This window comes from Cucurbita moschata, unplaced genomic scaffold, assembly GCF_002738365.1.
Source record: "Cucurbita moschata cultivar Rifu unplaced genomic scaffold, Cmos_1.0 Cmo_Scf00021, whole genome shotgun sequence".
Lineage (NCBI taxonomy): Eukaryota > Viridiplantae > Streptophyta > Magnoliopsida > Cucurbitales > Cucurbitaceae > Cucurbita > Cucurbita moschata.
Window position 1 is genome coordinate 3108843 of NW_019268537.1, and position 19720 is coordinate 3128562.

At 37.0% G+C, this 19720-nt stretch overlaps 4 protein-coding genes across 7 annotated transcripts; 3 read left to right on the forward strand and 1 right to left on the reverse strand.

Moving 5' to 3' along the window:
- Nucleotides 1-1530: 1530 nt before the first annotated feature.
- LOC111458169 (14-3-3-like protein GF14 iota) lies at nucleotides 1531-4255 on the forward strand. Of its 2 annotated transcripts, none has more exons than XM_023100663.1 (7): nucleotides 1531-1710; nucleotides 2357-2663; nucleotides 2816-2903; nucleotides 3004-3113; nucleotides 3182-3330; nucleotides 3738-3790; nucleotides 3880-4255. In XM_023100663.1, exons 1-7 carry the CDS (start codon nucleotides 1635-1637, stop codon nucleotides 3886-3888), a joined length of 792 nt encoding a protein of 263 aa, XP_022956431.1. In that variant the 5' UTR covers nucleotides 1531-1634; the 3' UTR covers nucleotides 3889-4255. The 2 variants fall into 2 exon arrangements, with proteins under 2 accessions (XP_022956431.1, XP_022956432.1); XM_023100664.1 differs by having other exon boundaries at nucleotides 3883-4255.
- A 970-nt stretch (nucleotides 4256-5225) lies between these two features.
- On the reverse strand, nucleotides 5226-7358 carry LOC111458204. Its single transcript, XM_023100714.1, has 5 exons — nucleotides 7126-7358; nucleotides 6956-7028; nucleotides 6294-6345; nucleotides 6105-6174; nucleotides 5226-5580 (listed from the first exon to the last, which is right to left on the reverse strand). Exons 1-5 carry the CDS (start codon nucleotides 7222-7224, stop codon nucleotides 5494-5496), a joined length of 381 nt encoding a protein of 126 aa, XP_022956482.1. The 5' UTR covers nucleotides 7225-7358; the 3' UTR covers nucleotides 5226-5493.
- A 2366-nt stretch (nucleotides 7359-9724) lies between these two features.
- Nucleotides 9725-11255, forward strand: LOC111458119 (PLASMODESMATA CALLOSE-BINDING PROTEIN 3-like). Its single transcript, XM_023100588.1, has 4 exons — nucleotides 9725-9964; nucleotides 10045-10287; nucleotides 10379-10415; nucleotides 10826-11255. The coding sequence occupies exons 1-4, from the start codon at nucleotides 9913-9915 to the stop codon at nucleotides 11085-11087; spliced, it is 594 nt and encodes a 197-aa protein (XP_022956356.1). The 5' UTR covers nucleotides 9725-9912; the 3' UTR covers nucleotides 11088-11255.
- A 1586-nt stretch (nucleotides 11256-12841) lies between these two features.
- LOC111458371 (ureide permease 1-like) lies at nucleotides 12842-16799 on the forward strand. Of its 3 annotated transcripts, XR_002713109.1 has the most exons (9): nucleotides 12845-12983; nucleotides 13417-13717; nucleotides 14616-14754; nucleotides 14898-15072; nucleotides 15585-15616; nucleotides 15713-15813; nucleotides 15899-16273; nucleotides 16425-16641; nucleotides 16676-16799. XR_002713109.1 is itself a non-coding variant. In XM_023100993.1 (8 exons), exons 2-8 carry the CDS (start codon nucleotides 13481-13483, stop codon nucleotides 16578-16580), a joined length of 1215 nt encoding a protein of 404 aa, XP_022956761.1. In that variant the 5' UTR covers nucleotides 12842-12996; nucleotides 13417-13480; the 3' UTR covers nucleotides 16581-16712. The 3 variants fall into 3 exon arrangements, 2 of the variants coding, with proteins under 2 accessions (XP_022956761.1, XP_022956760.1); XM_023100993.1 differs by having other exon boundaries at nucleotides 12842-12996; nucleotides 16425-16712; XM_023100992.1 differs by having other exon boundaries at nucleotides 16425-16712.
- The last annotated feature ends 2921 nt before the right edge of the window (nucleotides 16800-19720 follow it).

The window sequence follows — 19720 nt, forward strand, 5'->3', positions numbered from 1 at the left end:
AACCAACTTTAAGCAAAAGAATATGGTGCTGTCCCTTCTTCACTGTGTGTTCTTCAGTTTCTTCCTCCCATGAACTTCAAGTAATAACATATCTCCAAATCTATCTGTGTTCTTCAGCTTCAAGTAATAACATATCTATATCTGTATGAATCTGATTCAGCAATGCTGTTTTTACTGATTAAATTCTAAGATTGACTCCAAATCTTTCTCAAACGAGATGAGAAAAGAAACGATCTGATTCTCTTGTTGTTGTTATGACAGGGTAATAGAGAGTTCATATAATCATATTGATTGATGGAAGAGCCGCCATATTGATTGATGAAACGATCTAATTGAGGCTTGTGGAATGTTTAGATTTTGAGATTTTTCGCAGAAGTAGCTGCTCTTCAATTCATTTTTGCCAATCTATTCTTAGAAATTCATTTATCCCCTCTCCTTCTCTTCTTCCTTTCTACTCTGAAATATCTTCATTATTTTCATACTCAGACCATTTTGTTTGTATTGAACCTGAAATATATTCTTGCTTTCCCCCTCTCCTAAGTTGAATGAAAATATCAAATCTTATACTATGAATAAATATTTGCATGTAACTAGATGTTTTGAATAAGATGATTGCTAGTACCGAGGAATTGATGGATTTCATGGACATGCGAGACAGACCAGTCTAGTAGCAGCGAAACTTTCAGGAGGAGTAGTCTTGTGCGTGAGCATAGCATTTGTGGTCGAATCCCGCCCAACCTAACTAGGGCGTGAAGATTTTGATAAGAATCAAAAGTCAATCAATAATCATGTTTAAAAGTAATAACTAATTAAAATAAAATTACATCAAACACTAAAATAATTTGTTTTACAAGAGTATAGACTACTTATATATGCTATGTAATACAAATATTTTATTTTAACTAAATAATTAATAATCAAATATTTAATACACTCATTAAAATAATTGGTTTTACAACAAGATTAGAGAAATAACTTCAAGAAAAAACCTTAATAGTAAAAATAAGAGAGAGAAAGGGAAAAAGTAAAAACTAATTTACTGACGAAAGTTTACGAGAAAAATGAAATTACTCACCAAATGTTCTTGGATTGACGGTGGAATTTTTATATTTAAATTAAATAAAAGAAAATATTCATTTTCAAATCTTTATTATCTATAGTCAAATTAAGTATTAACTAGAAAATAATAATAATAATAATAATAATGAAATTATAAATAAATAAATAAATAATAAAAATGGCATCACCGAAAGTAGATATATCACATATCCTGCCACGAAAGAGACGAGAGAGACCGTCCAACCCTTCGGATCGCACGTTTTGAACAAATCCAACTAATACGCAAACCGGAAGCAATACGACGTCGTACAATCCCCCACAACAGCCCAGTACGATTTGCGCGCTTTTCACCTCCCAAATTCCCACTATACCCCTTAACGAACGGTCCAGATCAAATCTCAGGCTTACCCCTGGCGTCAACTTCTCCTCCTCTCCTCCTATTTTTATACACGTAAATTTCAACAAATCTCTCTTCCTTTCTCACCCAACTCGCTTTCTTCTTCCCCCGCTTGCCTTTCACATTTCTCCGTTCAATTTCCCTTTCTCTCTTTCTCTTCGCTACGGTGATTCCTACGATGTCGTCCGCCGAGAAGGAAAGAGAAACGCAGGTCTACATGGCCAAGCTTTCTGAACAGGCTGAACGCTACGACGGTACGTACGGCTTCTTTGTTTTAATATCCAGCATCTCGGTTTCGATCTCATCTTTGTGCAATGTGCGTTGGAAATGTTGTTGAGTATGCCGATTTTTTAGTATTTTTGTTGCTTTCTTGGAACTGCCGTTATATTTGTGTGAAAATGGCGTTATTTCGTTGTGCGATTAGAATGTATTGCTTCTTACTGCGTTAGATTAGATGCACTTGTGATTTAATCTGTCGTTTAGAAATTTGTATAATGATGCAGTAGAGATTGGAATTCGTGTTATTGATAATAGGAGAACAAGGAGTTAGAATTATTGGAATTGAATTGTTGTTTGTTTCCATCATATATCTGAATCGAGTTGACGGATGGCGTTGATGAGCTTGGGAAGAGTTGTTGTGAATAGTTGGATCGTTGTTAACTGTTATTTTCCCGTTCATCGGTTGTTTTTAGTTTGGACATGGTCCAGATCGTATTTTATTTCATATCCTCCAGGTTGTAAACATTTTAGATCACATTTTAAGGTCATCTTGTTATTCAAACGCAATATAAGTCGTCTTCATCATTTCATCTGATGAAGGAATCTGTTTATGTTTTTATCAATTGTTGTAGATATATTTTGCAATAAAGTTGTTGTATATTTTGTATTTTGATGTCACAGAAATGGTGGAGTGTATGAAACAAGTTGCTAAACTAGATGTTGAGCTAACCATGGAAGAGAGAAACTTGCTTTCTGTTGGATACAAAAATGTTATAGGTGCTCGGCGAGCTTCTTGGCGCATCATGTCCTCAATTGAACAGAAGGAGGAGTCCAAAAGCAATGAGAATAATGTTAAACTTATTAAAGGTTACCGTCAGAAGGTGGAGGAGGAGCTTTCCAAGATCTGCACCGATATTCTGACTATTATTGACAACCATCTCATTCCTTCTTCAACTTCTTCAGAAGCATCGGTCTTTTATTACAAGATGTGAGTTTTGTGGGAGTCATTTTTCGTTCTAAATTGATTAAAGCATGGTCAAAATCTTGAACATTTCAACTGATTTTTTCGTGTTTAACAATACCACGGGAAGTTATTTGGGATGGGATCTCTAATCATATATTTTGTATGGATGATTCTAGGAAAGGTGATTATTACCGATATCTTGCTGAATTCAAAACAGATCAAGAAAGGAAGGAGGCAGCTGACCAGTCATTGAAAGGATACGAGGCATGTTTATTTCTCAATCTTTCTTTTACCAGAACTGAATGATTTGATTTTTATTCGTCAGCTATCTTACTCCATGCTCCCTTCACTGAATTCATGATAGACTGCATCGAGCACCGCAAATACTGAACTCCCGTCAACCCACCCAATCCGTCTTGGGCTTGCTCTCAACTTTTCTGTCTTCTACTATGAGATTATGAACTCCCCTGAAAGGTAAAAGTAGTTTATTTCTGGAATTAATTCCACACCAAGAGTTGACTAACTTGTTCTAATTCATTTAGGGCTTGCCACTTGGCTAAACAAGCTTTTGACGAGGCAATTGCAGAGTTGGATACTTTGAGTGAGGAATCATACAAGGATAGTACCCTCATAATGCAGTTGCTGAGAGACAACCTTACTCTCTGGACATCTGATTTACCAGAAGATGGAGGTATTTTGTAGTTGAGGCTAGATATAGATGTAGTTTTGTAAAAAAAAAATAATAATAATAATAAAATAATAAAATAATAAAACACCTAAAGGGAATACTTTTTTGACGCAAAGAGCACCTCCTCACTGCCGCACTCTGTTTACCCATATCCAAACCAAGAGGGATTTAGACCATCTGTGGGCCAATTTCATGTATAAATTCTTCAAATCTTTATCATAATCTTTTTATATGGACAATTATCAGGTTTCCTCTAGCCACCCCAAAAAAATAAAACCAAGAAAAATAAGAATTCAGACTTTCAGTCATTTCTAAGCTTAAAATGCCGAAATTATTCTCCCCTTTTGATGTAATATGTTAATTTTTATGCCCATAAACGCGTGGACTTACTCTGGACTGCTTTTATATAGGTGAAGAAAACGTCAAAGGTGAGGATTCCAAACCCGTAGTACCAGCCACCGAGGTAGCTTTCTTTCATGCGTGATCTTCTCCACGAGCTTTTAGCGAGTGTATATATATACTCGCTTAAAATCTAAATTTTGCCATGTGCAGCAGCAGTAATGGAGAATGAAGTAGCCCTCACGCAACGACTGGATTGGACATCCATCACCTTTACTCACTATGGAGTATGGACCCGTACAATGGTGGCTTGTGCTGATATTAGCTACTTTTTGGTTCCAACCAAAAACCAGAAAGATCAATTAGATCCATTTATTGAATCTTTGTTTCCCCATTCTTGTTTCACGGCATTAGGCTGAACTTTTAAAAGTATTGAATTGTCAGTTCATTCCCCCTGTCGTCGCTCATTTTCTTTTACTCTCTTTCCTTTTGAGAATTTAAATGTAAACTAAACTACCTTGTTTGAATTTGGGCAAAATTGATGAGATCTTTATGACATTCATGGGTTGGTCTTCCCGACATCTCTTTATGCCGTGGAATTGATTGCACATGGGGCTCTAATTGAAGTAACAGTACTATGGCATGTTTACAAACATCAACTTACGGCTCGAAATAATGCAATAGCCTGTTTATTCATTATTATTGAGAGAGGACCATAATCCAATCGGCCATTATTGAGAGAGAACCAGTCTGTTTCCCCTTTTTAAATATATTTGAAGTTCAAACATGTGAAGTAGGACATTTAAGTATCTCACCTTTGGATTATTCAGTTGATTGATAATATTAGGAATTAGTTTTATTTTCTATAGTCAAAAATAATTTTGAGATACTTTCCCAAGAAAATATGGGTGACACTCGACCGTCCTCTTGAATAATAATAGTTGTTAAAGATTCTTTATGCTTCCTAAGTTGGTGGGTCACAAGAGTTTACTGCCCTTCTAGGGATATACCAAATCTAAACCCCCGAGAGTGACATGTGAACAACTTAAAGAAAGTTAGGATTGTTAAACACAAAGTTTGTTCAAAAAGTCTCTTTTTCTATTGGAGATGAGACTTATGTTCAGTAAAGGGGAAGACATAGGATCATATCAGGTAATTTGCCTACCGCCTTTCTATGCATTTATAGGCGTAGACTAATGCACAAGATATAAATATTTCAATTATGTGTACCAAACCAAACCATCCTTGAGAAGCATGCATATTTGCATATCTATATACCACAATTGGTAGGAGGCAACAAAATTGTAACAATTTTGTTCAATGATTTTCCTACAACACTCGGTGCATTATTCTCCTCTCATTCAAATTCCTGCGACTCTAGGTTTGATCATGCTCTTACTTACTAGTTCGCACCTAGTCATGAGATGGGGGGTTGTCACCATTCAACTCTCATCTCTTGAGGTTTTCGGGGTTCGAGTCCCTTCTCGGCCATTACCGGCCATAAGGGAAAGATTAATTTGAAATATGGAAGTATAGATGTTACGCATTGATAGTATAGATGTTACGCATTGATAAATCTATCCAATGCCAGAGAGGGATTCATGTAGCATCAGCACAAATACAAATGTTGCTTATAGCTCAATTGAGTATGATCGTCTCATGTATAGACACTAAAGAATTCATACTCGTAAAGGGAAACTTTGATTATACTAACCAGCAAAAGATTCTATATTGACATTTACAAGATAAAAACAGAACGACCCTAGAAAATAAAAACTATCGTATGCCAGGCAGTGCTAAGGTACTAGTCCATATGAACAATTTGCCTTAAGACTCTTCTTTGACGAAGAAGGTTTGAGGTAAGCAAAAATCTTCCTCTTGATTCAGAATTTCCATTTCCTCATCGTCTGGCTTCTGAAATATAGTGTGATGCGGAGAGGAAAGCAATCTTAGCACATATATCCCATCAGTTAATAAGAGGACAAAAAGAAAAAAAACGACTTTTGGACTGTAAAGGAACGCCCCCACGTTATTTGGTTCTAACTCTTCAAAAACGTAAAATTTAATACACCGAGACAAATTTGCTAATCAAGCTAGAAACGGTATGTTCTTTATAAAGAACGTGAATATGATCTATCAGGTCAGGTGTAAACTCAGAGCTCCGCTGATTAAGTACCCAAACTTGTCACAAGTTCATGGCCCACCAGAATAAATATGATTATTAGGAGTTAGTAACTTTTTCTTTCAAAATAATAAATACAAGAAAGGTGAATTTGTGACATGTTCGAGTACACTAAAGATTATCTATATTTATGCTATTTACTTCCTATGAAAAAAAATATTTACGCTATTTAGATTATCTTCCTTTTGAAGCAAAATGAAGCCCACAGACAAAAATAAAATAAGGACAAAAGAAAAGCAGTAGTGATTCTTTTTACCAGCATTTCCAGGTTATAGAACCGATCCAACAACTGTAAAACCTCATCAGAAGAGAACGGACGATCAAAGCTGTGACAAGAAGAAGGTAAACCAATTGAGTACGCAAAAGAAATTGTAGAAGCCACTAGATTTTAGGGTCAAAGCTCAATAAAAAACGCAAGGAAGGTGGTACATGGGACAGAGAAAACCTTCTTCGCAGAAATTCCATCAACCCGAAGAGGACAAAGTGGCGATGTATGCCTATATGAAAAATGATGATAATTCTTTGACAGTAAGCTCGTTTGTAGAAGGGAAATAAAAGACCAATAAGCAGTATGCAATCAGTTGAAATCATGAGCAAATACATTAAAGTTTATTTCCTTTCCTTGCAAGACAAAGAATGAGTTCCCTATAATGACGAGAATTCACATCTTATGTTCTCGAGAGTGGTGGTTATAAAATAATGTGATTTTATTGATCGTAATATAATTAATTCACAACATTTCCTCCGTATTTGTAATCGGTAAACGCCTCCAGTGAAAAACAGAATGGCATTGTGGGAAGATAAACTTAATTCGCTTAGTACTCTCTTACAGTCATTTCTCGACCGTAAGAATGGCTGCCTCAATCCTGATTTATAATCCTCCATACCACTTTTCATCAGACCACGCAAAATGATAGTAACAGTAAGAAGTCAATCATTATCACTGAATGCAGAAATATGAAACATGTTCAATTCTCACTTATTGATTAAAAATGCAGGATTCGGCATCGATGATACTGAGGATGAACAGACTCGAAAACTGATAAACTACTCACGCCTTGGTATTACAATTAAAAACTAGAAAGAATATTGTTGAATTAAACTTACCTTGTAGCTTGACTAGCGGATAAATCTCAAGAGCTTGCAAGAGTTTGAGTTCCAATTCAATCTGTGGTTGCTCCTAGCCACAACACACCAAAAACAATAGAAAAATTCAAATTCCTGCAGTTATAAAACAAGCCTGAAGAAGAAGAAGAAGAAGAGAGAGAATGAGAGACCTTGGGAAGAGAGGAAGCGGAGGACGGTGGAGCTTTACATGGAGAATGTACAGAAATGCCGTCTTGTTCTTCCTCTCTCCCTTTTCCGCCGCTTTCCATGAATAATCTGCAAATGCCTTGAGAGAGTTTTTAGTTTCGATTTCTTCCTCTTTTCTGTTTTTCCCTCCAGAATGAACCGAACTTTGCAATCATAATTTTCCCCTGATTTCTTGTTAGGGTTTTGGCTGTTTGATTCGCGGGAACGGAAGCGACGACGACAAAACTTGTTTTCGGTCGGTTTCTTTACAAACAATGGGCCGGCCCAACTTACCACACGTCCAATTGAAAGATCGTGGGCCTCCTTTTCTCTTTGGTTTGGGCCATTGGTTTCTTGCACGATTTAATATTTATTAAATATAAAATAAAATAATGACAATATTCATAAATTAATCCAATTGAAATTTGCTGGATGGAGCCCATTTACATTTTTTTTTTTGTTTGGTTTTACACTTTCGTTCGACATTAGACACAAGGTTTGTCTTTGTCAACTGAACACAATTCATGTAGAATCTACCTTGTTTGGTCCCACATACCGCCTATGTGTGCATGTTCAATTGTCTCATGCTTGTTACCTTAATCAACCTGCCTTTAAACTAAGCCAAGTCATCTTACTTGACCTTATCTCTACTTGAGAATCTATCTCTCATGTGCAACCTCACGTCTCATATTCTCATCTTGGTTCGTAACAACATGACCTTCATGTCCTAATGCCATCCCAAATCCAAGATGCCATCAGCCATCATATCTTTTTCGGATATGTCCATCTAGACCTATATTTCGCTCATATTATCAAGACCTCCTGAACATCCATCCATCTAAGTTCCATCAATGCATGAATCCTTTAATGTCTATGCTAAATCATTTACAAACTCCGTAATACATTTGTATTGAAAAGACCAACAACACGTGAAAATGAACTCAATCTTATAATCGACCAAATTTCAGAATTCAAACCGACAAAATTTCATAAAGTTCAATTCGAGAGGTGAAGTAAAGAAAAAGTTGACCCTATCATACACACACACATATATATATATATATATATATATTAATTTGAGAACCATACAGATCACTTTCACTGTATATTGTGGCATTGACGTGGAATCTAATAATTGAGTGGGGCCCAATTCATAAAAAGCTTACAGAAAATTCGATTGAGTTTTTCTAAAAGATACAATTTGTTTGAGACATGTTGATGCTGAAGAACAAAATTATATTCTTTTATTCACTTTAAACCCCAGCCAAGGGCTTTGTTTCCATCACAAACCAAGGGTCAAAAAGAGAATTCACACCTTGTTATTAATAAAATTAAAATTTTAATTTATGTAAAGTATTTATTTATTTATTTTCATATATTAAATTAATTAAAACTATAAGAGACTTTTATTTATTTTATGTGCAAAAAAGATTAATTAAGACTGAAATTCTCAGCCCTTTATGTATGAATATATTCTCTCATAATTAATTAATTATGTTAATTGGGAATTAAAGCTACTTATTATTTCTTAATCTGAACACGGCCTGTTTGGGGACCCAAAACCTGCCCTTTTGCTACCTTTTGGAAGGATCCAAAACAACCCAAAAGGTTTTACATGGTAACATCAAAGATTCTTTTTGTTCGGCGACCGAATCATGTACGTACAAGATGACGCTTTAAATCGTGTTTATAAGATTATGCTTAGATTGATACGGGTTTTTTTTTTTTTTTTTTTTACCAGTTTCAAATTTCAACTCTACTTACAAGACAAGAGTTTAAATCTTGTTTGTAAGATCAGGTTCAGATTGATACCTTTTTCTTTTAGTTTTAAATTTTAACGAGCGGTTTTTGGAAGAAAATTAAAAATAAATCATTTTTAAATAAATGGATGAAAATTGTTACGATCACTACTCTCTACGTTGGTATGATATTGTCCACTTTGAGCATAAACTCTAATTGTTTTGTTTTGGGCTTCTCGGAAGTCCACTTTGAGCATAAACTCTCATGGTTTTGTTTTGGGCTTCTCCGAAATATTGTCCACTTTGAGCATAAACTCTCATGTTTTTTTTCTCGAGACTCATGATCATTTTTAAATTAGCAGATGTGAAACTATGGTGATGGAACCTAAATAACTTAGCCGAAAATATGGCTTTACTTTCGAATTAAATATGGCAGTAAAACTGGAATTTGTGCATAAAATAGAAAAGAACAAAAGACAGATGCATGAAGGTCGAGGGAGGTTTTCCTCGAAAGAAAACAAAAAAAAGGAGGGGCGGTGACACACCGACTGGTGAGCGTAGGACCAAAGGCACCACCAAACCAGCCTACCAGCGCAGCTTTAACCATTTGGTTGGGTTGAGTAAATGTGGGGTTAGGTTATGATAACCCACGTGGGTTTAAGACCGTTTGAGCGAATTTTACACAAACGGTCAAATGCATGACACAAAGCTTCCCTGCTCTGCGCCCATTGCGCATTTTCCCACACCATAGATACTTCATCTAAATCATATTTAATTTACTTCAAAATGCGTTAAAAATAAAAAAATTAAAAAATTAAACTAAAACTGAGCGTGTTCGTGCTCGTATATAATAATGACCCTTCCCTTCTAATTTTCTTTAATTTCTACCAAAAAATTAAAAATAAAAATCAAGAAACCCTTTCCTTACCGCTCTCTTCTTCCATAGCTCTTTCTTGCCGCCATTGAAATCTGAGTTCTGTTTTTAGGGTTCTTCAAGTTCTTTAAAGCCCTGCGTTCTGTATTGCTTCAATCATGGCTGTTTTCGCGTTCTTAGTGTTCTTCCTTGCCATAACTGGTCGATCTTGTAAGTTTCCACATGGGTTTTTTTTTCTTGAGATTTCCCTTATGGGTTTTCATTGATTTTGGTTTTCGATTGCGTTTCAGATGCCAACTATTGCTTGTGTAGAGATGGGGTAAGCCAGCAAGTCCTTCAAAAGGCAATAGACTACGCCTGTGGAGCTGGAGCTGACTGTTCTCCAATCCTCACCAATGGCGCTTGTTTTCAGCCCAACACCGTCAAAGATCACTGCAACTACGCCGTCAACAGCTATTTCCAGCGGAAGGGACAAGTCCAAGGAAGCTGCGACTTCGGCGGCGCCGCCACGCCCAGCGTTACCCTCACCGCCAGTAAGCCGGACCCTCGAAATTACCCTCTTGTCCTGTTTTACACCCGTTATTGTCCACTGATTTCATCTTCTTCCTTGTGAATTTTCTACAGCCGTGCCCTCTGGTTGCGTCTATCCTTCTAGCCCCAGGTACCATTTCCAAGCCTGATACCAAATTTGTCCTTGTTGCTTTCAGATTCAATTATATTTGGCAATTTTTTCTTAATTGAAGCCATCGATTTCTCTGTTCTTCAATGTCGCCATTTTTTACTAATACCAGAGACTTGTCGGTGCTGGGTTTGCGTTTCAATGCTTTTGGAGATATCATTTGATTTTCTTAATTTTTAAATATTTTTTGGGTAATGGAGTTATGATTAGATCTAGTGAGAGCATCATATGAACTGACCTGAACCACTCTGTTTGGTGCCGTGAGCTGTCCATGATGATGATTTTTTTTTTTTCTCTACTATCCTTGTCGTCTTGTTCTCCAGATCTTCCGATTTCTTTCCATCTGTATCGACATGTCGTTTATTTTATTGCCGGTTTTTGTTGTATTTAAGCAATGCGGGAACAACACCGACGAGCCCCAGTGGAACTACGCCGACGATGACTCCACCGGGGATGCCGACGATGACTCCACCAGGGACGCCGTCGTCAACGAGTCCAGGAATGACGCCGTCGGTGTTCAACAACGGAATCAGCCCGAGTGGTAGCGGCGGTTTCAACGACGGTAGCGGCAGCGTGGGTTTCAGTGATAATAGGAACTTGTTTTTGGCTGTGGGCTCAACTCTGTGGTTAGCCGTAGTGTTTCTCTGGGGATGATGAAAATGGCGGATCGGGTGGTGGATCTCGATGAATGGTTGAGATTTTGCCACGTACTATTTGGGGAAGGGTGGGAGTTACTTTTGACCATTGGCTGTGGAAGGAAGAATCTAGAGAAGAGAGTTTTTTTTTTTTTTTTTTTTTTTTTTTTTTTTTTTTTTTTTTTTTTTTTTTTTTTTTTTTTTTTTTNAGAGGGGAAGTTCGATTTAAGAATCTTTGGGTGTTAATGATGGTGTTGTAAATTTTAAGAGATTTATTTTCTAATTTGTGTTGGTGTAACATTCTCCATTCCTTTCCCCCCCTCTTAAATTAGTTGGAATAATGCTTGCATTTAATAATTTTAAATTTTATATAGTCCTTTTAATAATTCTAATTATTTTAAAATTTATCACTATAATAATTTTAAATATTATATAGTCCTTTTAATAATTCTAATGTTTTAAAAATTAGCATCTTTTATTAATTCTAATATTTTAAATTTTTTGTGGTGATTTAGTTTCGAAAAAGGTCTTTGTTCAAATCTGGGATGAACTTTGTCTCGCCAAGTAAAGGAGCGTTGCTCGTGCAATTGTGGGTTACTGCGACTACAGGTTGGGGGCTTAGTACGGGTGTATCTATGCCAGGAGAAGGAGCTTTGCTCTTACAATTGGGTTATTGCCACGGTTGGGGTATATAGCAACGTTTTGAATTTGCAAGTACGACATCAAAAAAGTTTGATGGCATTTGTCGTACCTACTTGCCAAAAGATTAATTGATTTAGATTTATCTTTATCTTCTCTTATTGTGAATGTTAACACTGTTATTGTGAGATTTTACACTGGTTGGTGATGAGAACGAAACATTTCTTATAAATATGTGGAAACTTTTCCCTAATAGAACGTGTTTTAAAATTATGAGATTGTCGGTTATACATAACTGGGCAAAGTGAATAACATTTATTAGCGGTGTATTTGAGCTGTTACTAATAGTATTAGAGTCAGACATTATACAAGTTAATCTCTCATTACTAAACATATTTTAAAACCATGAGGCTAACGACGGCGTGTAACGGGTCAAAGTAAACAATATCGACTAGCAGGGAGCTTGGACTAAGTTTGATATGCTAGTACTAAAAACATCAGACGTGTGTAAGAGTGTGGAAACCTCTCCTCAGTAGACGTGTTATTAAACCATGAGGCTCACGACGATACGTAACAAACAAAAGTGGACAATATATGCTAACGGTCGATAAATATTCAATATTAATTATTAACGACGAGATTTATTATCATTTTTCACATGCCGCCGAAAATTTCGAGTGGGTGCAAATTCTCCCAATTTATGACTTACCATGTGATCGATTATATAAATAGGCAAATGGTCCCTTCCATTCCATTATGAATAGCAATAGCATGCCGAATCATTGTAGGGATAAATGGTAGACACTCAGGACCAAGTTCTGTTTCTCCGTTTGTGGTGAAGCTTTTTTTTTTTTTTTTTTTAATAAATGGTTCCCTCCTAATATATATATATATATAGGTAATTGGTGTATTAAATTAGTAGGAAAAAAGAATAAAATTATTCTAAAAAATAAGTTTAATAACTGTATAATCATAATTATGCGGAGAATATAACTTTAATAAGTGGCTACTTAAAGAAATTTAAACTGCATGGAAATTTTGACTTAGTGTATGAAAAGTAGACCGAAAGCGACTTTCAGTGGTGTCTTGTCATTACCAGATACTCATCACTCGATATTCTATAATAATTGCGTATGGGGGACTGTGCCAGCATTTTCTTGCTCCCATTTCTGCAAGATCGGAAACTGTGACTCCATGAATCTGTCCTCGACTCCCGAACTTTTGGAAATGAGCAACTGATTCTGTTCTTGCTAGTAGCGTTCTCAAATCTACTGAGGTTCGACTTCAAGGTTTATGTTTCTAAATCTATTTGAATTCGTCTTCTGAACTTGCTCGTTTCCGATTTTTGTCGTTATTTTTCTCAGATTTGTTCCTTCGATCCTACTAAAACGTTATCCGTTCTTGAATTTGGGGATAGATTTTACCTCTTCGTGACCTTAAACTTGTAAATCGTTTGGGTTTCGTTTGAAAAATCTGTTTCTCTTGCTTCCTTCTCGTATGTCCGAGTTAGGAACCCACACGTAAATGTAATTTAGTGTTCACACTCCAACGATCTATTATCATCTGTTTTGGGACTTACGTTTTCTCTACCATTTGGAGATTTCTCGTTATCGTCACTGGTTTGTTGATTATTGTGCTTGATCTTAGATTTAAGTGTTTTCTCAATGAAGAAAAACGTTGGGACTGATTAAAACCACGGATCTCTGCAGGATTTCGCTGTTGATTGACTATATATATATAACCAGAGGGGATTCGATTGTTGGAGGTTAAAGAATGTATATGGTAGAGAGTAAAGAAGGTGCCATAGCATGTATGGTACTGTCGCTCTGCTTCTTGGGGACCTTCCCTGCACTTTTGACTCTCCTCGAACGACGGGGGCGACTTCCTCAACATACTTACCTTGATTACTCCATAACTAACTTTTTAGCTGCTGTAATCATCGCTTTCACACTTGGTGAGGTTGGAAAGAGCTCAGATGCTTCTCCAAATTTTACCCAGCAGCTTTCTCAGGTTGCTTTGATCGTTTATTTACTCTTGGTTCCATATTTAATTGCTTGTGATTAATGTCCTAACAGCCCAAGCACGAGGTTTCCACACCTTATAAACAATATTTCGTTCCTCTCTCCAACTGATGTAGGATCTCACAATCCACTCCACTTCGGAGTCCAGCGTCCTCGCTGGCACTCGTTCTTCTCTCCAATTGATGTGGGATCTCACAATCCACCCTCCTTTGGGGCCTAGCGTTCTCGCTGACACCTCGTCTAGTGTGTGACTATGATACAATTTGTAACAGCCCAAGTCCACCGCTGTTTGATATTGTCCTCTTTGGGCTTTCACTTTCAGTCTTCCCCTCAAGGTTTTAAAACGTGTCTGCTAGTGAGAGGTTTCCACACCCTTGTAAAGAATGTTTCGTTCCCCTCTCCAATCGATGCGTGATCTCACAATCCACTCCCTTTCGAGGGCCAGCGTCCTCGCTGACACTCGTTCCTCTCTCCAATCGATGTGAGATCTGGATGCTGGCTCTCGTTCTTCTCTCCAATCGACGTGAGATCTCACAAATTTGTGTAATATAAAGCTTTTCTTAGTTTATTTTCTGATCTCTCTTATACTTTCTAGTTCTGGATATATAAAGATGATCAACAAGAAACTTTCATTTGATCTATCCTACTTTTTTACCAAAGGAAGTTGATTTTATATGCGACTCTATAGTCTTAAGACCTTCCTGTGATAACGATGGTGCATGCCAAAGGAAGAAAATATTTGATTTCATTTAACTTAACCTGCTTGATGTTCATAAAACGAGTATGAAGGGCATCTGCAGTTATATTTGTGCAAGAATGATGAAAGTTTGGAGGCAATGAGTAATTTTATTCATGTTGTAATTGGTGCTGATTCTTCTTGTATGCAGGATAATTGGCCTTCTGTCATGTTTGCGATGGCGGGCGGTGTAGCATTGAGCCTCGGAAATCTTTCATCTCAATATGCTTGGGCATTTGTTGGTTTATCTGTTACAGAAGTGCTCATTTGTAGCATAATAGTAGTTATAGGTCTCCACCATCTTTGTTCCCACTCTATTTATCTCCATATGTCTTTTAAGTTGGGATATTACTCAAATATATGTGCCTGAAGTCTCATGGGAACCCTCCTCTATGTATTGCTTGATTCTTTTTCTTTTCTTTTTTTGTTAAAGGCTCAACATTGAACTACTTTCTTGATAACAAGATTAACAAAGCTGAGATCCTTTTCCCTGGCGTTGCTTGCTTTGTGATTGCGGTATGTCTTGGTTCTGCTGTTCACTCGTCCAACACGGCTGATAACAAAGCAAAGCTGAACAGTTTGTCGGCCAATTCCGATAAAGAGTTGAAGTATGTTTTCTATGTCTACCAATGTGTTTATTTTCGATATATTTCATATATTAGTCAACGTTATGATCTTATTCATATCCCCATAGTTGCCTGCCACTCAAATCCAAACCTTTGATTAGTTATTCTTAACAGCCCAAGCCCACCACTAGCAGATATTGTCCTCGGTAGACTTTTCCTTTTGGAGCCCAGCGTCCTCGCTAACACATCATCCAGTGTTTGGCCCTTTTTGACATTCAATGTCCTCGCTGGCACATCGTCCAATGTCTAGTTATGATACCATCTTAACAGCCCAAACCCACCGCTAGCATACATTGACCTCTTTGGATTTTTCCTTTCGGGGCCCGCATCCTCACACGCACTCGTTCCTCTATCCAACCGATGTGAGATCTCACGGTTATATACCTCTGGTTTTGGAAGTTATGTTTTTAAATTCTACTATAGTCGTGTTGTTGCAGTGGAAGCATTTGAACATATCCTTATGATAATGTTTAATTTCAAATCCCTTGTTACAGGCCAATAGATGTCGCTGGATTTCCAAGTAGGGGTAAAACTTCCAGAGCCATAGTTTACTACTCTCTTTGTGTTCATTCTTTGCAAGTTAAGTGAGGCTAACTTTTTGCTTTTAATTGGACTTGCATAGTTGAATCAACAGACCCGGAGAACGCTGATGGTTCGTTGCGAAAGGCCGAGGCTGGGACTGCAGATTTTCTTGTTCAGCTTGAAAACAGACGATCCATCAAGGTCTGTAATGCCACTGCAGTAACGAGCAGTTTTTGTGTGGTTGAATTCCTTATGTATCGTATTCTGATGTTGCATGATGCTGCAGGTGTTCGGTAAGGGCACAGTAATTGGACTGTGCTTAACTTTCTTTGCTGGTGTTTCCCTTTCTCTGTTCTCACCTGCATTCAATTTGGCCACAAACGATCAATGGCACACTCTAAAGAAAGGTGTGCCACACTTGGCTGTCTATACCGCATTTTTCTACTTCTCGGCCTCTTGTTTTGTCATAGCCATCGTTCTCAACATCATCTTCCTTTACCGCCCTCTACTTAACTTACCCAAAACAACGTTCAAAGCATATCTGAATGACTGGAATGGTAGAGGATGGGCCTTCTTGGCTGGATTTCTGTGTGGGTTTGGCAATGGTCTGGAGTTCATGGGCGGCCAAGCTGCTGGATATGCAGCAGCTGATTCTGTGCAGGTCAGTTTCTTCACCTCTCTATGATTGTAATATCATGACGACTCAATATTGACCGCTCCAGCTGGTCTTACAGTAAATTTAATTATATCAATACTTCAATACTTGAACACATACCATATTTTCTTGCTTCAATCTCAAATGATTGTTTCAGGCATTTCCACTCGTGAGCACGTTTTGGGGAGTTGTTCTGTTTGGAGAATACCGTCGATCGTCGAGGAGAACATACGTGTTGCTTGTCAGCATGTTGTTTATGTTTACTGCAGCTGTTGGGATCCTAATGGCTTCATCAGGACATCGAAAACCTTAGAAGAATCAGTCATAAGCGCATCGCAGCAGCAGCCAAGATTGTGTAAATTGTTCCTTCTAATGTACTGAACTTTATGTGTGCAGTTTCTGTACAATAGTATGAAATAACGGAGAAGAAATAATGTTCCCCAATGTTATGTGAGTGATTATGGTTGATAAAAAGATTGTACTATCAAGAGCAAAAAGACTCTATATATATATATATATAAAGATATTAAAATATCTATCTTAGAAAATTTGGTTTCAAACCAGTAAACAAATCAAAACTAAACCAACTCTTATAAGGAGATTTAATCCGATACTAACTGACATCAATCTAAACAAATACGTGATCTTTAACACTCTTCTTATTTAGAGGTTTAACACTCTAGAGGTTGTTAACTTCAAACTTTTTCCTAAACACCCATTTTACTCCAATTATCTTTCTATTTAGAGGTCGATTAACCAACTCCCATGTTTTGTCTTTCTCGATCATCGAAAGCTCTTTCTCTGACAGGTGCAGCAATTCAATGTTGACGATTTGTTTGCATCATGTAACCCTGCAGCTCACAAACAGCTACATTACATCTTTGATAAATATCAGACAGTAACCTTGTACCTCTCACAAGTGCATCATCAACCAAAGCATCTTGTTGTTCATCTTCAGACTCTTCTAACATGTTACCAAAGATTAAATTGTTTGGTGCATGAGAAATCTGATTCACCTTCGTCAGTTCTTCCCAATTCCATGGCTTATTTTCAGCAAAATGAACATCTCGGCTCACAATAACACGACTAATGTGTGGTTGAAAAACTCTGTAAGCTTTGGATATAGTGTTATACCCAACAAAGATGTCAGCTTCGGCCTTTTTGTCAAGCTTATCACGCTTGACCTCTGTAATGTAAGTAAAACAAAGACACCCAAATACTCTAAGAAACTTTAAAGAAGGTTTGTAACCATACCAAGCTTCAAATGGTGTCAGGTCCTTCACAGCTTTTGTTGAAATTCGATTTTGCAAGTACACAGCAGTGTTTGCTGCTTCTCCCCAAAAACGTTTTGGAAGATTCTTCTCATGAAGCATGCATCTCGTCATCTCCATTATGAATCTATTCCTCCTTTCACTGACGCCATTCTGTTGAAGAGTGTATGATTCTGTCAATTGATGTTCAATTCCAACCTCTTCACAAAATCTTTTAAAAGTTTCTGAAGTGTATTCCTTGCCATTATCTGATCTTACCGTCTGAATCAAGCATGCACTTTCATTCTCAACTCTGGCTTTGAATTTCCAAAATACATCCGCAACTTCTGACTTTTGCTTCAGCAAGATGGTCCAACACATTCTTGTTAGATCATCAATAAAAATAATGTAATAAAGATTACTATTTAATGATGGTGTTCGCTGAGGACCACAAAGCTGCAGTTTTTTTTAGGCTCTCTATGCCTGTTTAGGAAAGGGTTGCCTATGTTGCTTCCCAAAATTATAAGCACGGGAAGGAGGCATGTCATCATCAATGTCAGTGAGTCCTTCTACCAGCTTCTTTGACTGCATCTGAAGCAAACCTCGATGATGAAAGTGTCCAAGTCTTTTGTGCCAAATCTCAGTAGCACTAGCTCTGGATATAAAGGTCATCTGCTCTTTCTCCATCGGATTTAGAGCAAAGTTTTTTCCTTTCATTTTGACATTGAACAAGGCTTTGCCACTAGCATTTTTTATCAATCATTTCTCATTCTCAAACAACACTTTATAGCTTTTATCAAGTAACTGACCAGCAGATTTTGATCAATTTTAGGTACAAATAAAACATTTGGAATAAATTTTGTACCTTCATAACTTGTTATAGCTACCGTGCCTTTTCCTTTGACTGCCAAGTGTTCACCATTGCCAATCCTCACTCTCTTGACTTCAGCGTCTCTTAATTCCTCAAAAAACTCCTTGTCATATGTCATATGATTTGTGCACCCACTGTCAATCAACCAGCTCTAGCTTGATTCTTTGCCTGAGGAACAAGTGACCACAAACAATTGATCTTCTTTTTCTTGATCGACTACCTGTGCATCTACTTCTTTCACCTGTACTTGATCACAACTTCATGTCCAAGTTTAGGGTTTGCATTTAGAGCATTTGGCGTCAGGTCTTCTCCAACACTTGTATGGTGGATGACCTTTCTTCTCACAATGACGATAAGGTGGATAGGATTTTTTGAAACCTCCTCTTTTCGTCTTCTGATAATTGGTAGATGAATCTCCATTCGTTGATTTGTTTTTGAAAATTTTCTTGTTTTTATACCTGCTGTTGTCTTGATGCTTAAGAAGTTTGTTTTTATACTTGTGTTGTCTTGATACTTAAGAGGTTTGTTTTTATACCTGTGTTGTCTTATGCTTAAGAGGTTTGTTTTTATACCTACTGGTGTCTTGATTCTTAAGCCACCTTCAATCACCCCTTCTTACCTCATAGACCTCCTTTGCTCTTGTACTTGTCTTTGGTGTTCTCCAAATAGTAATGGTGGCTTCAAACTTCTTTATAACAGTGATCAGTAACTTTTCAACGATCTTGGAATCATTTAACACAGAACCAAGCAATCTCACCTTGTTGGCAATGCTGAGAAGATCATTTGAGATATAGGTGCAAATAGACAAGCTTTGCCTTTGATTTTTTCTGTCTTTTTTTTTCTTCTGCTTTGATTTGTGCTACATTAGAATTTCCTGGAAGTGGAGGGACCTCGTAATCCTCTTCCACTGCTTCCCAAAGATCCAAATCCTCCAGATTAGTCTCCATACGAACTGCCCAAATTTAATAATGGCCTCCATCGAAGTCTGGTGGTGCAACCACTGAAAAATTGGATTCTCCTTCCATACTGATCTCACAGAAGAAAACGACTCTGATACCAATTTGTAGGTGAAAGAGTGAATGATGGAATGGTTGACATGTAAAGGAAGAAAACTCCATAAAGAAATATTAAAATATCTATCTAAATATCTAGAGAAAATCTGGTTTGTGAGTAAACCAATGAATCAAATCAAAACTAAATAACTCTAATTCTGTAAATTTAATAGACAGAAATCTAAATAAAAACGTCGTTTTTAACAAATATAAATAAAGATTTTAAAAAAATGAAATTAAATATTTGGTTAAAATAGGTAGATTATAAAATATTATTTTA

Coding starts and splice junctions, on each gene's coding strand:
- LOC111458204 (XM_023100714.1), bottom strand. CDS start 7,224: ATGGAAAGCGGCGGAAAAGGGAGAGAGGAAGAACAAGACGGCATTTCT. Junction 6,175..6,293: donor ATGGAATTTCTGCGAAGAAG/GTTTTCTCTGTC, acceptor TTCTTGTCACAG/CTTTGATCGTCCGTTCTCTT. Junction 5,581..6,104: donor TCTATAACCTGGAAATGCTG/GTAAAAAGAATC, acceptor ACTATATTTCAG/AAGCCAGACGATGAGGAAAT.
- LOC111458169 (XM_023100663.1), top strand. CDS start 1,635: ATGTCGTCCGCCGAGAAGGAAAGAGAAACGCAGGTCTACATGGCCAAG. Junction 1,711..2,356: donor ACAGGCTGAACGCTACGACG/GTACGTACGGCT, acceptor TTGATGTCACAG/AAATGGTGGAGTGTATGAAA. Junction 3,114..3,181: donor ATTATGAACTCCCCTGAAAG/GTAAAAGTAGTT, acceptor TAATTCATTTAG/GGCTTGCCACTTGGCTAAAC.
- LOC111458371 (XM_023100993.1), top strand. CDS start 13,481: ATGTATATGGTAGAGAGTAAAGAAGGTGCCATAGCATGTATGGTACTG. Junction 13,718..14,615: donor TTACCCAGCAGCTTTCTCAG/GTTGCTTTGATC, acceptor TCTTGTATGCAG/GATAATTGGCCTTCTGTCAT. Junction 15,814..15,898: donor AAAACAGACGATCCATCAAG/GTCTGTAATGCC, acceptor ATGATGCTGCAG/GTGTTCGGTAAGGGCACAGT.
- LOC111458119 (XM_023100588.1), top strand. CDS start 9,913: ATGGCTGTTTTCGCGTTCTTAGTGTTCTTCCTTGCCATAACTGGTCGA. Junction 9,965..10,044: donor TGCCATAACTGGTCGATCTT/GTAAGTTTCCAC, acceptor ATTGCGTTTCAG/ATGCCAACTATTGCTTGTGT. Junction 10,288..10,378: donor CAGCGTTACCCTCACCGCCA/GTAAGCCGGACC, acceptor AATTTTCTACAG/CCGTGCCCTCTGGTTGCGTC.